The sequence below is a fragment of the Nuphar pumila genome, chromosome 8 (assembly GCF_984573655.1).
Source record: "Nuphar pumila chromosome 8, dmNupPumi1.hap1.1, whole genome shotgun sequence".
Classification (NCBI taxonomy): domain Eukaryota; kingdom Viridiplantae; phylum Streptophyta; class Magnoliopsida; order Nymphaeales; family Nymphaeaceae; genus Nuphar; species Nuphar pumila.
Genome location: NC_143256.1, coordinates 111,768,930 through 111,781,462, shown reverse-complemented (window position 1 = coordinate 111,781,462; position 12,533 = coordinate 111,768,930). Strand labels below are relative to the sequence as shown.

Sequence of the window (12,533 nt, the reverse complement as noted above, 5' to 3'; positions counted from 1 at the left end):
TGCCATGTATTGAAACAAAAGAAGAGTGGGCAAGGAAAGCAAGGTGGAACCCAAGTTTTTATGTGCAGGCACTGCAAAAATATTTATCATGGATCATATACTCGAGTTTTTGCACATCTCATGGGATCTCCAAAGGGACAAAGTGTTGGGATTGTCTTTTGCCCTGTAGTTGCAAAAAATGCAGAATTGGCAAAAAAAATTAAGAGGCAAGTTCGTCGAGTGGAGGTTTCATCAAGTGCATTTGAGTTGAGGAGATCAAGAATTGATACTCCGAAGAAGCCTATTAGTATGACTACATCATCTAGTGGAAGCCGACAAACAGTTGATATTCGTGATACCTTTAAAAAGGTAGAAAGAGATGATGTAGATCACAAAATTATCAGATTTTTGTGTGCAAATGGCATACCTTTCAATGTGCTTCGATCACCATATTGGGAAGAGATGATATCTGCAGTTAGTAAAGTGCCTGGATATAAACCCCCATCATATGAAAAAGCGCGAACAACGTTGCTTGACAGTGAGAAAGAGTGTGTTCACAGGGAGTTAAATGAATTTCGAGAAAAGTTTGAGGAGTTTGGAGTTTCCATTGTCTCAAACGGTTGGACAAATATCAAGAACAAACACTTGATAAATATACTTGCCTCAAACTGTTTTGGCTCGATGTTCTTATATGCAAGCGATTTTTCTAATGTGCAACAGTCAGCTGCAAACATTGCCGAGTTTTTGAAGACCGGATTTAAACTTGTGGGGCCTTCTAATGTAGTGCAAGTGATTACAGACAATGCAGCAAATTGCAAGTTAGCAGGTGAAGAATTAAAACAAACGTACAAGTATATTTTTTGGTCACCTTGTGTTGTGCACACACTTAATTTGATCTTCAAGGATTTGGCACATGAGTTTCATTGGTTGGGAGAAACATATTTGCAGAGTAAAGAAATTGTGAAGTATATCACAAATCATTCAAAAGCACTAGCAATCTTTAGAAGTAATGAAAAATTAGAATTAATAAAGATTGCAAAAACAAGGTTTGCTTCACATTATACTATTTTGAAACACTTGCTTGATGTGAGGGAGAGCTTAAGGCTCACAGTAATTTCAGATAGATGGAGCGATTGGAAGCAATCATGCACGGATGACACTATGAAAAAAAGGGCTGTTACAACAGAAACAACTGTTCTTGATGAAGAATATTGGGGTTCTGTACGTTTAGCTTTATTGATTACAAAACCCATCTATAAGATGATTAAATTTTGTGATCAGGAAGGCCCTATAATTGGTGAAGTGTATGAAGGCATGGACAACATGTTGGGGGAAATCAAAGACAATCTAAAAGGACAACCAGATTTATATGAAAAGATTCATAAGATTGTCTCAAATAGATGAGATAGAATGAATGTGCCTCTCCATATTCTAGCCACATGCTTACTCCAAAATATTACGAGTCGGAGTATCTCAAAATCCCAGCAGCAGGAGGGGTCAAACGAGTTTCTCCTGGTAAAAATTTTATTCTATCAATTTAATAAAGTTTAATGATTTAATTATTTTATTATTTCAATTGCATTTTCTTGTTATAGTTACTAAACATTTTTTTTTGCAGAAAAGGATAATGATATCTTAGACGGTGCAATGCTCGCGCTTGAAGTCATATCTTCTGGAAATGAAGAGCTATCTACACTTTATAGGTCACAACTTATGGCTTTTGCATCAAGAAGTGGAAGATTTAGCCGAAATGCAGCAAGAATAGATGCACTGAATCCTACAATGTCGGTGCTTAATTGGTGGCGTTTTTATGGTGGTGATACACCTGAGTTGAGAGCATTAGCCATTAAAGTTTTATCTCAACCTATTAGCACATCTTCTGCAGAAAGAGTGTGGAGCACCTATAGTTACATTCACAATGTTAAAAGAAATAGACTCAATAAAGATCGTGCTGATACCTTAGTGTATATTCATTCCAATCTTCGATTGATTGACAGGTATAATTAAACTGTGTTGTACTTTTGTTTTGGTATTTTTTTTCTCTTTTTCTATCATTGATTGTTTATTAACATTCATATTTTATATTCTTGTTATAAAAGGTGCAACGATCGCTACAAAGAAGGGCCTAGTCGAAAATGGGATATCAATCCAGAACTTCCTATTGTAGAAGAAAATACGTTGAGATTAGAGGATATGCGATGGAGAGATTTGGATGATAGTGCACAACAATCAAGCATTATTTCCAAATCCAAACATAAAGATGCACAACCAAGAGCTCCATTACCTCCAATAATCATACGTACAAATGAAGTTGAAGAGGATACAAATCAATCCAACAGAGCTAGTAGAACTGCAGATATACAAGAGCGACCATCAGTTCCTCAAGGTTGGATTGATCGTTTTTTTAGCAGGAGACCTAGGCAAGGTATGTTGATATTGTGTTTTTTATATTTTAAATTATGGTTTTTGAACATTTTAATTTTTTAAGGTATTCATTATAGGAAATGAAGGAGCAAAAGACATGGTCGTGGAGGACAAGATGCACGTGATGATGCAGAAAGTTCACGATCTATTGCTGACTTGAAGGGGAAGAGAAAGATGACAGATTAATGAACTCTTGAATTATTAATTGTTTTTTTGATGATGTAGTTGGAGTAGTCCAACTTAAAAACTTTTATGTTACTTTTTTGTCATGGTCTTATAATATTTTTTTGGTATACTTTTATTTTGAATCTTGCATGATGAAGTGAAGTAGTGGATTATGTTAATTTTAAGGTTAAACTTAGAGTTTAGAACTTTGTAGCTTATAATTTACAATTTAGAAATTTATAGCTTCTTAGGTCGCTTCCGGTTCGCTTCCGAGACGCTTCCCGGTTCGCTCCTAAGTGGTCCCACGCTTCCCGCTTCCTAAAATTTTGAAAGTGCCTCGCTTCTCGCTTTCGCTTCCCGTATCGCTTCCCGCTCCCGCTTCCTCGACTGGCAACTCTGGGTGGGATCCATCGCCAGTGACAATTTTACTTTTGCCAAAATAAGGAATAGGGTTAGACAGTTTACCTGCATCACCAGTCACGTGAGTTGCTGCCCCTGAGTCAATAAACCAAGTGCCTTTATCATTCTACTTTAATTTCAATTTTGACAAGGCGGACATCAACAAATCTTTAATCTCTCCACTGTCTCTGATATTAGTGAACTTTTTTTTGGGTTTTGTCTGTATGGTCTTTCCTTTATTTTCTGCATCGTGCCAACAATTCGTCTTGATATGCTCCCTTTTGTTACAAAGGAAGCATTTGGGGATGGATTTTTGTCCCTGAGCATGAGTCAACATATTTGGAGTGGGAAGCAATCCATGTCCTCCGTGTCCAGTTCGACCTTGTCCCCCTCGTCCTCGTCCTCGACCGTAGGTCACCCCTGTGGCAAAAACTTGGGAATTTGTATGAACATAAGTTTCTTCAGAAAAACCCTTCAGAGTCATTTCGTACTGAATTAATTTAGCTTGTAGCTCATCAAAGGTAAGAAGGGCAGGCAAACACAATAGTGAAGTGACGATCATATTGTAGTCGGATCCCAATCCATTCAGAGTTTGTTGCACCATATCACTGTCACTCACCGCACATCTTATAACTGCAAGTTGGTCTGTGATAGTCTTCATCTTGTTTAGATATTCCATGATGGTCATGAAATCTTTTCTCAGCAGCTGAAATTCCCTCTTGAGAAAAACCATCATCGCTTGTGAAACTTGGGAATACGTCTGAACCAATCTCTCTCAAAATTGCAGGGTTGTACAATTGTCAGGAATTGCAACAAGAACCTCTTGGGACAAGGTAGATGTAATGTATGCAACTACTGATTGATCTTTCTGAAATGAAATGGGGATCTTCGAAACACGAGCTTAGATTCACAAGGGCAAGTGTCAAGAATGACACTAAAGCATAACCCTTAAAAAGGGTATAACTGAAAACAAAATAAAAATAAAAATGTATTCTTTATTGATATGAAAAACCAATTGCTTAAGAAGCATTGGAATAAAAATACAAGAGGGGCTGCATCCCTTTATATACACAGCTGAAAGAGGACTCAATAGAGCTGTTGGACAGAGTCCAATAGCTCTATTGCTAGTCAAGTCTGGACAAGACTTGACTAGCAATAGTCATTCTAGTTCAAACTGAACTAGATGACATAAAGACAAAAAATAAAAATAAAGGAAAAAAATTACAGAAAAGAAAAAAATGAAAAATGTATTTATATATATAATAATAATATATATATATATATATATATATATATATACAGTTTTACATTTTAACACTCCCCCTCAAACTTAAGGTACAATGAGCGAAAGTTTGTCTAAGAGAAAGTGAAATCGGGGAGCATCGAGAGGCTTTGTAAAAAAGTCTGCTAACTGATATTCTGAAGTGACATATGGCAGATCAATTATCCCGTGTAGATATTCCTCTCTAACGTAGTGACAATCCATTTCGATGTGTTTGGTGCGTTCGTGGAATGTTCTGTTACTGACAATGTAGATCGCACTTTTGTTGTAACAACACATTTGTGAAGCCTTTGTTGCTTCAGCTCCCATGTCAGCAAGCAGTCGTCGGAGCCAAACTACTTTCATGGTCGTGGTTGCCATGACTCTGTATTAAGCTTCGGTGGATGAGAGAGATACCTTCTGTTGCTTTTTACACATCCACGAGATCAATGATTCCCCTAAAAATACACAAAAGCCAGTGGTTGAGTGTCTGTTATTGGGATCACCTCCCCAATCAGCATCAATATATGCAATTAAATCAAGAGAATATGAGGAAGATAAGAAAAGTCCTCGTGAAAGAGATGACTTGATTAATCTGATAATACGCATGACTGCTCCCATATGAACAGAAGTAGGAGCATGTTGAAATTGACTTGCTGTGTGAACAACATGTGCTATATCTGGTCTGGTAATGGATAGATAGGAAAGTGCCCCGACAAGCTGTCTGTAAGGAGTAGGGTCTGCAAGAAGTTCTCCATCATCAATCTTCATTTTAACATTAACAACTTCTGGAGTGTCGACTTTCTTATCATCAGTAATACCAGACCTGAAAACAATATCAAAAGCAAATTTAGTCTGAGATAATAAATATCCTTTAGGAGAATAAGCAACTTCAATGCCTAAAAAATATCTCAACAAGCCCAAATCAGTCATTTCAAATTGAGATTTAAGAAGTGTTTTGATTGTTTCAACTCCCTGTTTATCGCTTCTGGTGATGATCGTATCATCCACATAGAGAAGAAGTACAATGATCCCTGCATCAGAATTCTTAATAAACAAAATAGTGTCAGTTAAACAGAATTGAAAACCAATATCAATCATAACACGACTAAACCTATCATACCAAGCTTTTGGTGCTTGTTTAAGTCCATAAAGAGTTTTTTCTAAGCGAAAGACTTTACCCATAGGAATACTTAGACCATGAGGGGGTTCCATGTATACTTCTTCAACTAGCTTTCTATTTAAAAAACATTTTTGACATCCATTTGAAACCATTTTTTGATAGAAGCTAAGGCAATTAAGGTTCAAACAATTGTCATACGAGCCACCAGAGCAAAGGTTTCTTCACAATCAATCCCATATTCTTGGGCATAACCTTTGGCTACTAAACGAGCTTTATATCTTTCAAGAGTACCATCACTCTTGGTTTTAATTTTATAAACCCATCGACATCCTATAGTTTTCTTTCCTGGAGGAAGATCTTGAATATTCCATGTAAAAGCCTTTTTAAGTGCATCTAATTCGGCTTTCATGACTTCTATCCATTTGATATCATTTTTTGCTTGAAAATATATGGATGGTTCTTCATGTGAGTGAATTAATGCAATAATAGCCCTATATGTGGGTGAAAAAGACTCGTATGATACAAACTTTTCTGGAGGCCTCGAGACTCGGGATGATTGTCTAGTTGGAATGTTAGAATATTTTTCAAGTGCACATGGAGGATTAGACTCTTGTCGCCTGAAATATTGAATACTAGTATCTCTATGAACTTCATTTTCAACATTAAGATCAATAATTCTTTGATCATCATCAAAGTTACAGTCAAGGTCATATTCATCAGATGTTGATGTTAGATCTAGCAAAAAGGAGTACTCAATGACGTCTTTTAATTTTCTAAAATCAAAGAAGCTCTCCTTTTCAAGAAAGGAAACATTTCTAGACACATATAGTTTATTATTTTTGAAGTCAAAACATCTATAACCTTTCTGGTTTTCAGCATATCCTAAAAAGGCACAGGGAATCGCACGAGGGAAAAGTTTATCATTTTTGTCAGTAAATATGAAACATTTGCACCCAAATATTCTTAGTCTAGAGTAGTCTGGAGAAATGTTCATAAGTTTTTCAATGGGAGTGATATTTTGTAACGAAGAAGATGACATCCTATTAATGAGATAGGTGGCAGTTAAGGCAGCTTCTGCCCAAAAGTCTTTCGGGACTTGATTTGCTATTAATAAAGTCCTAGTGGTTTCTATAATATGGCGATGTTTTCGTTCTGCCAGTCCATTTTGTTGAGGTGTATAAGGACAAGATCTTTGATGTGTGATGCCATGCAATTTAAGATAATTTTGAAAATCTGTGGATAAAAACTCTTCCCCTGAATCTGTGCGAAAAATAGTAATATCATTTTGAAACTTGTTTTTAACCATATTATGAAAAGTTTGAAAGTATGAAAATACTTCAGACTTATGTTTGAGAAAGTACATCCACGTATGTTGGGAGAAATCATCGATAAAAATAACATAGTAAACAAATTCTCCTTTAGAAATTATTGGTGCAGGACCCCAAACATCCGAGTGTATTAATTCAAGTGGTCTTGAAGAGAAAAATGTTCTGTTCTGAAATGGTAATCTTTTCATTTTGCCGAGAATACAATCTTTACAATCAAATGATTCAGAGTTACAAAATTTCCTAGATTCGGAAAATGTTGGATTTTGGCTATATGTGGGTGACCAAGTCTCTTATGCCACAGTTTCAACTCTATTTTTTGAATATTATAACAAAAAGCTTTCTTCGACATTTCCAAAAAATTCATGTAATAAAGTCCTCTATGGCCTTCCTCAATCAGCTTGCCTGACTGACGATCCTGTACCCAACAACCATGAGAAGAAAAAGAAATATTACACCCATAATCAGAAATTTGAGATACAGATAAAAGATTTAAATTTAATTTGGGAACATGTCTAATTTCTGGAATAGAAAATTTCTTTGTTTTATAAATTTTTTCAAAATTTCCTATTCCTTCTATTTCAAGAGAAGTCCCATCAGTAGTAAAGACCTTTGACACACTTGTTTTATTTTTAACACATTTAGATAGACTTTGATTATTTGGGGTCATATGAAAAGATGCACCAGAGTCAAGGAGCCAAGAAATTTTACCTAGATCAGAAAAAGATGAGGCTGCTGCGCCGGTTAAAGCTTCAGATGAGGAAGAGGCATCTTTGATGAGAGGCTGAAGAATCTTCATTAGTTGGGTTAGGGAAACTGGTGCATCCTGATCTTTAGGCTTCGATCCAGCAATTGCAACTCTTTTTTCTTCCAGCTCCTTAAGCTTGGGACATTGTGACCTGTAGTGTCCTGGTTCATGACAGTGATGACAAATAACTTTCTTCTTATCATAGTCACCATTTTGTCGGTTAAAGTGAGGAGGCCTATATGATCGAACATGATTCCCTGGTCTAGACACGGCTAAAACGGAATCATCTTCAATTTTTAAAGAACCTTTCCAGAGACGATTTTCTTCCATTGTTAACTCTTCAATAGTTTCAACAATAGAAGAAATTTTTCCTCGGTGAAGTAGGGCCAATTTAGTAGTTTCAAATTCCAGCCTTAATCCAGTGATAAACTGGTAAAAATGTTCAACATCGAGTTGTTTCTGACGAAGCTCGATGTCTTCGGCACAATGCCACTTTGGTTCTAAAAGGAAAAGTTCTTCTCAAAGTTCGGACAACCCATTGTAATATTCACGAATAGTTTTGTCTCCTTGTGTCATCATTTGAACTTTTTCTTGGAGGTTGCATACGTGTGCAATATCTTTAAGGGAATACATATTCTTAAGGTATTCCCATGCCTTATCGGCATGATCAAATTTGGCAAGACTTGAGCATTTTTTAATGTCAACGCTATTGATAAGCCATGACATTATCTTCGCATGAGATATTCTCCATTCTTTCCATTTCTTCTCGTATGAGGCAATAGCCTTGATTTTCTCTTCCGATAGAGGGACCTCTTTATCTCCCTCATTTTTATTAAGAGATAGCTTAGGTTCCAAATCGGAACCATCCACAATCCCCCATAGGCCTTTTCCCCATATATGGTGCTTCATGATTGAAGCCCATGTTACATAGTTCGTATCGCTTAGTTTCATAGGCATGATGGTGACTTTATCATTGTCATCCATCGATTACAAGGAGAGAAAGAATAGGAATAGAAGAGAAACAAGAAGGAAAATGAAAAAGAAAGAAGAAAAAAAACAATACAACAAGATGTGAAATCTTCCCCAATGAAGTGATAAAACACTTCTCTTCAAGTGGCAAACACTTTTGCAAACGGGCACGAAAACTGAGGCATTTTTTTCTTAAGATTTAGTATTTCCGCGGCTTTGATACCATGAAATGAAATAGGGATCTTCGAAACACGAGCTTAGATTCACAAGGGCAAGTGTCAAGAATGACACTAAAGCATAACCCTTAAAAAGGGTATAACTGAAAACAAAATAAAAATAAAAATAAAAATGTATTCTTTATTGATATGAAAAACCAATTGCTTAAGAAGAATTGGAATAAAAATACAAGAGGGGCTGCACCCCTTTATATACACAGCTGAAAGAGGACTCAATAGAGCTGTTGGTCACAGTCCAACAGCTCTATTTAGAGCTGTTGGAATGTGTCAGTCCAACAGCTCTATTGCTAGTCAAGTCCGGACAGGACTTGACTAGCAACAGTCATTCTAGTTCAAACTGAACTAGATGACATAAAGACAAAAAATAAAAATAAAGAAAAAAAAATTGCAGAAAAGAAAGAAATGAAAAATGTATTTATATATATATATATAATAATAATATGAGCATTGATGTGAACCTAATACATGCACCTGCTTACTTTAAGAAGTTTGAAGAACCATATCTACTTTGAGGTTTAGTGGAACCCTGTATCTTATTACTTTTTGCTTCTTTTAATTTCCAATTTTTCTATAATTCTGTTGTTTTACAGTGAGGCATCATCAAAACTCTAGAATTTAATAAGGCTGTTGTGTTTATGTGTACTAAGTTTATTGATTGTGCTTGATAACATGATATATACAGGTCAAGGCCCTGAAACCGTGAACTCTTTCTATCAAGGACAAAAATCTGATCCAAAATCAGTAGTGGAGAAAGCAGCCAGTAACATTGATGCCAAAGCCTCTGATCATCATGAGCAAGACATGGAAATCGGCTATGAGGAAGCACAATTGCCTGAGACTTTGGAAGCTCTTGACCAGAAGTTCATGGATGAAATTATGAGGCTAACCAAGGAAGAACAAGATGCAGAAAATGAAGAAAGTGCAAGGCATCTGAAGGTTTGGTTTACTTTGAAAGTTGTCCATTGATAATGGTTCTTCCCCTCCTCCCCCCTTCAATCCTCCAGAGCATTCATATCTTCTAATGCTATAAATTTGTCTCTTTTAGAGGAGGAGGGAAATTGATGAACAATATCAAGAGAAATTATCTGCAATGCGGGCGAGACACAGGAACCATCTAGAAGATTTTCTGCGACGAGAAGCACAGATGCGCCAACAACAGCACCAACAGGCTACAAGGAGACAATATCAACATGACAGTGTGGGAACTGGTGATCTTCATGGCTATGGGGGTTCACTGGGTGAAGGGCACCAGGGTTACCCTACAAGACCTTATGGTGCTTATAGGGAGAGGATGCCATCATATGGCAACACTTCTCACCCTCATGCTAGGAATCCTGCATTTGATGCAAGGGGGCCTTATCCAGGAGGACGGGTTTATGACACTAATCCTCGTTACTACTAGGTAAACCTTCTGCCTTGCAGGTGATAAAGCTTGAATGCCTGGTATAAACCTTGAATCTCTGTGTTTCTTGATCTAGTTTGTCATAATAAACAAGTTCTTGTCAGACTCGCTAATTTTTTGTGCATTATTTCCAGTGTTTTCTTATGTGTGAGGCTCCAAACCTTTTATTTTACAAATTTTGTGTCATGTTCGAACTAATTGTTTGTCTAAAAAGTAACAATGATTTTTAAAAGGATTAGCTGCCTTTGACATTCCGTACTCGATGATAACAGTTTCTAGGATATTTCTATATTATTGGATGGAATATATATATATATATATATATATATATATATCTTTGGCCATTGTGATGCAGGTCAAATACAATATTTGAGAGCTTTCCTGCGTTAAAGCATCTGCAGTCATTGGTACAATGGAGCACTTTGTGATTTATCATGTTAACAGATGGGACAGAGTACTGCCCTTGTTTTGAGTTTAATTGAGGTCTTCTCTGCACAATCATGTCAAAATCTCATACTTGGATGCACATATTTTACTGGTTTTCTTTTTCTTTTTTTCTTTTCTTCAGTGCTGCTGGTAGGTGGTTAAATGATTTGCCTTAATAGTAGAGATAAGCAGATGATTCTTGCGTGCACTCTTCTGAATTAATTGGGATATCTGTGTCAAACACTTAACAACATGAGTTTGAAAAAACAAAAAGCAAAAGTTTCCAGTGAATAGTTTGAGTGCTTTTCTTTGCATGTTCTACATGGTTCAGCACTTTGGGTATTTTCAATTACAAGATTTAACACTGGAGTTTTGGATGGTGAGTATCTCACGCTACATGCTTTGCAGGCAAGAAGTCTAATGGTTTTGCATAAACGCGATAATCGAGTTATTGTAAGATTAAGTTTGTGAATCCTATTTTTAGCTCCTGGTTTTGTTTCATATTGGGATGACTGCAATAAGGATATGAATTGTTACTGTGTCTTCCTTTGGCAGCCTTGCTTTTATTAGCATCATTGTCCCACTGATGCAGTAAGGTGCCTCTTTCATCCCTCCTATTGATGTTCATGCATGCATTTCTGGCAACCATGCTCTATCCTTATTTTGTGTTTTAGTCAAGGGAACATCCTCGGGAAAAAATAGGTCAATGTATAGTAACGGTAGAAAGGAGCAGCCACCTGTGTAGAGAGAGAGAGAGAGAGAGAGAGGAAGAGAGAGAGAGAGAGAGAGAGAGAGAGAGAGAGAGAGACGGCTGCACAGAAAAACTCAATGTTGTTAACCTTGATTAGGGCTTCTCTCTATATTAAATAGAGAGAGGCTAAAAGGAAAAATTACATCTAAGTCCTTATAAGAGTAAAATTTCAGAAAACCTCTATTATAAGAGAACTTAACATAAAACCACCTATTCTCAACACTCCCCCTCAAGCTGGAGCATAGATATCAATCATGCTCAGCTTGTCACAACATTTGGAGAAATTTGGCCTAGCAAGAGGCTTTGTAAACATATCTGCAACTTGGTCTTCCGACTTTAGGTATTTTGTAGTGATATGACCAGCTTGAATCATATCTCTTACATAGTGGCAATCAACCTCAATGTGCTTTGTTCTCTCATGAAAGACAAGATTGTTTGCTATATATGTTGCCGCTTTGTTATCGCACATCATGGTCATTGGAGAGGAAACCTTCACCTGAAGATCATGAAGAACAGTGCGAACCCATATCAATTCAGCAGCTGTTTGGGCCATAGCCCGATATTCTGATTCTGCACTCGACCTGGAAACCACATTTTGTTTCTTACTTCTCCATGAAATCAAGTTGTCTCCCAAAAACACAGAATCCTGTGGTAGACTTTCTGTCTACTACAGATCCAGCATAGTCAGCATCAGAATAGGCTACTATCTCCAGAGTTCCACCTTTCCTGAACAATAACCCCTTTCCAGGAGAGGATTTTAGATATCTGAGAATCATTATGGCTGCATTCCAGTGTACCTCACTTGGTTTGTCCATAAACTGGCTAACTTTGCTTACTGCTAAAGCAATATCTGGTCTGGTCACAGTTACATATAATAACTTCCCTACTAGGGAGCGATAGCTTTTGCTATCAACTGGTTTTGACCCTTCTTCAAACAATTGAACTTTATGGTCCATGGGAATATTTGTTGGTTTAGCTCCCAACATGCCTGTTTCCTTTAATAAGTCAAGAACATACTTCCGTTGAGACAAAACCATCTCTTCATGGCTTCTAGCAACTTCTATACCCAGAAAATATCTGAGTGAACCAAGGTGTTTTGTAACAAAGTGTTTTGAAGATGAGCCTTTGTGGCTTCAATAGCTTTCACATCATCTTCTGTAAGAATGATGTCATCCACATATACCACCATAACAACTATGCCAGAGTTAGTTTTCTTTATAAAAGTGTATGATCTGCTGCTGATCTATTAAAGCCAAAGCTTGACATCACGTCAAACAACTTTTGAAAACCATGCACGAGGACTTTGTTTCAAGCCATAAATCGCC

The 12,533-nt window shown here is 36.8% G+C and overlaps 1 protein-coding gene across 1 annotated transcript in view; it reads left to right on the top strand.

The window, feature by feature from the left end:
- The window catches only part of LOC149830231 (uncharacterized), a 28,027-nt gene extending 17,429 nt beyond the window's left edge, over nt 1-10,598 (top strand). Inside the window, exons 3-5 of the mRNA XM_090016394.1 lie at nt 9,312-9,565; nt 9,675-10,031; nt 10,387-10,598. Of these exons, the coding sequence (XP_089872520.1) occupies nt 9,312-9,565; nt 9,675-10,031 (611 nt within the window). The 3' untranslated portion in view covers nt 10,387-10,598. The remainder of the gene's footprint in view (nt 1-9,311; nt 9,566-9,674; nt 10,032-10,386) is intronic.
- Nucleotides 10,599-12,533: the final 1,935 nt, after the last annotated feature.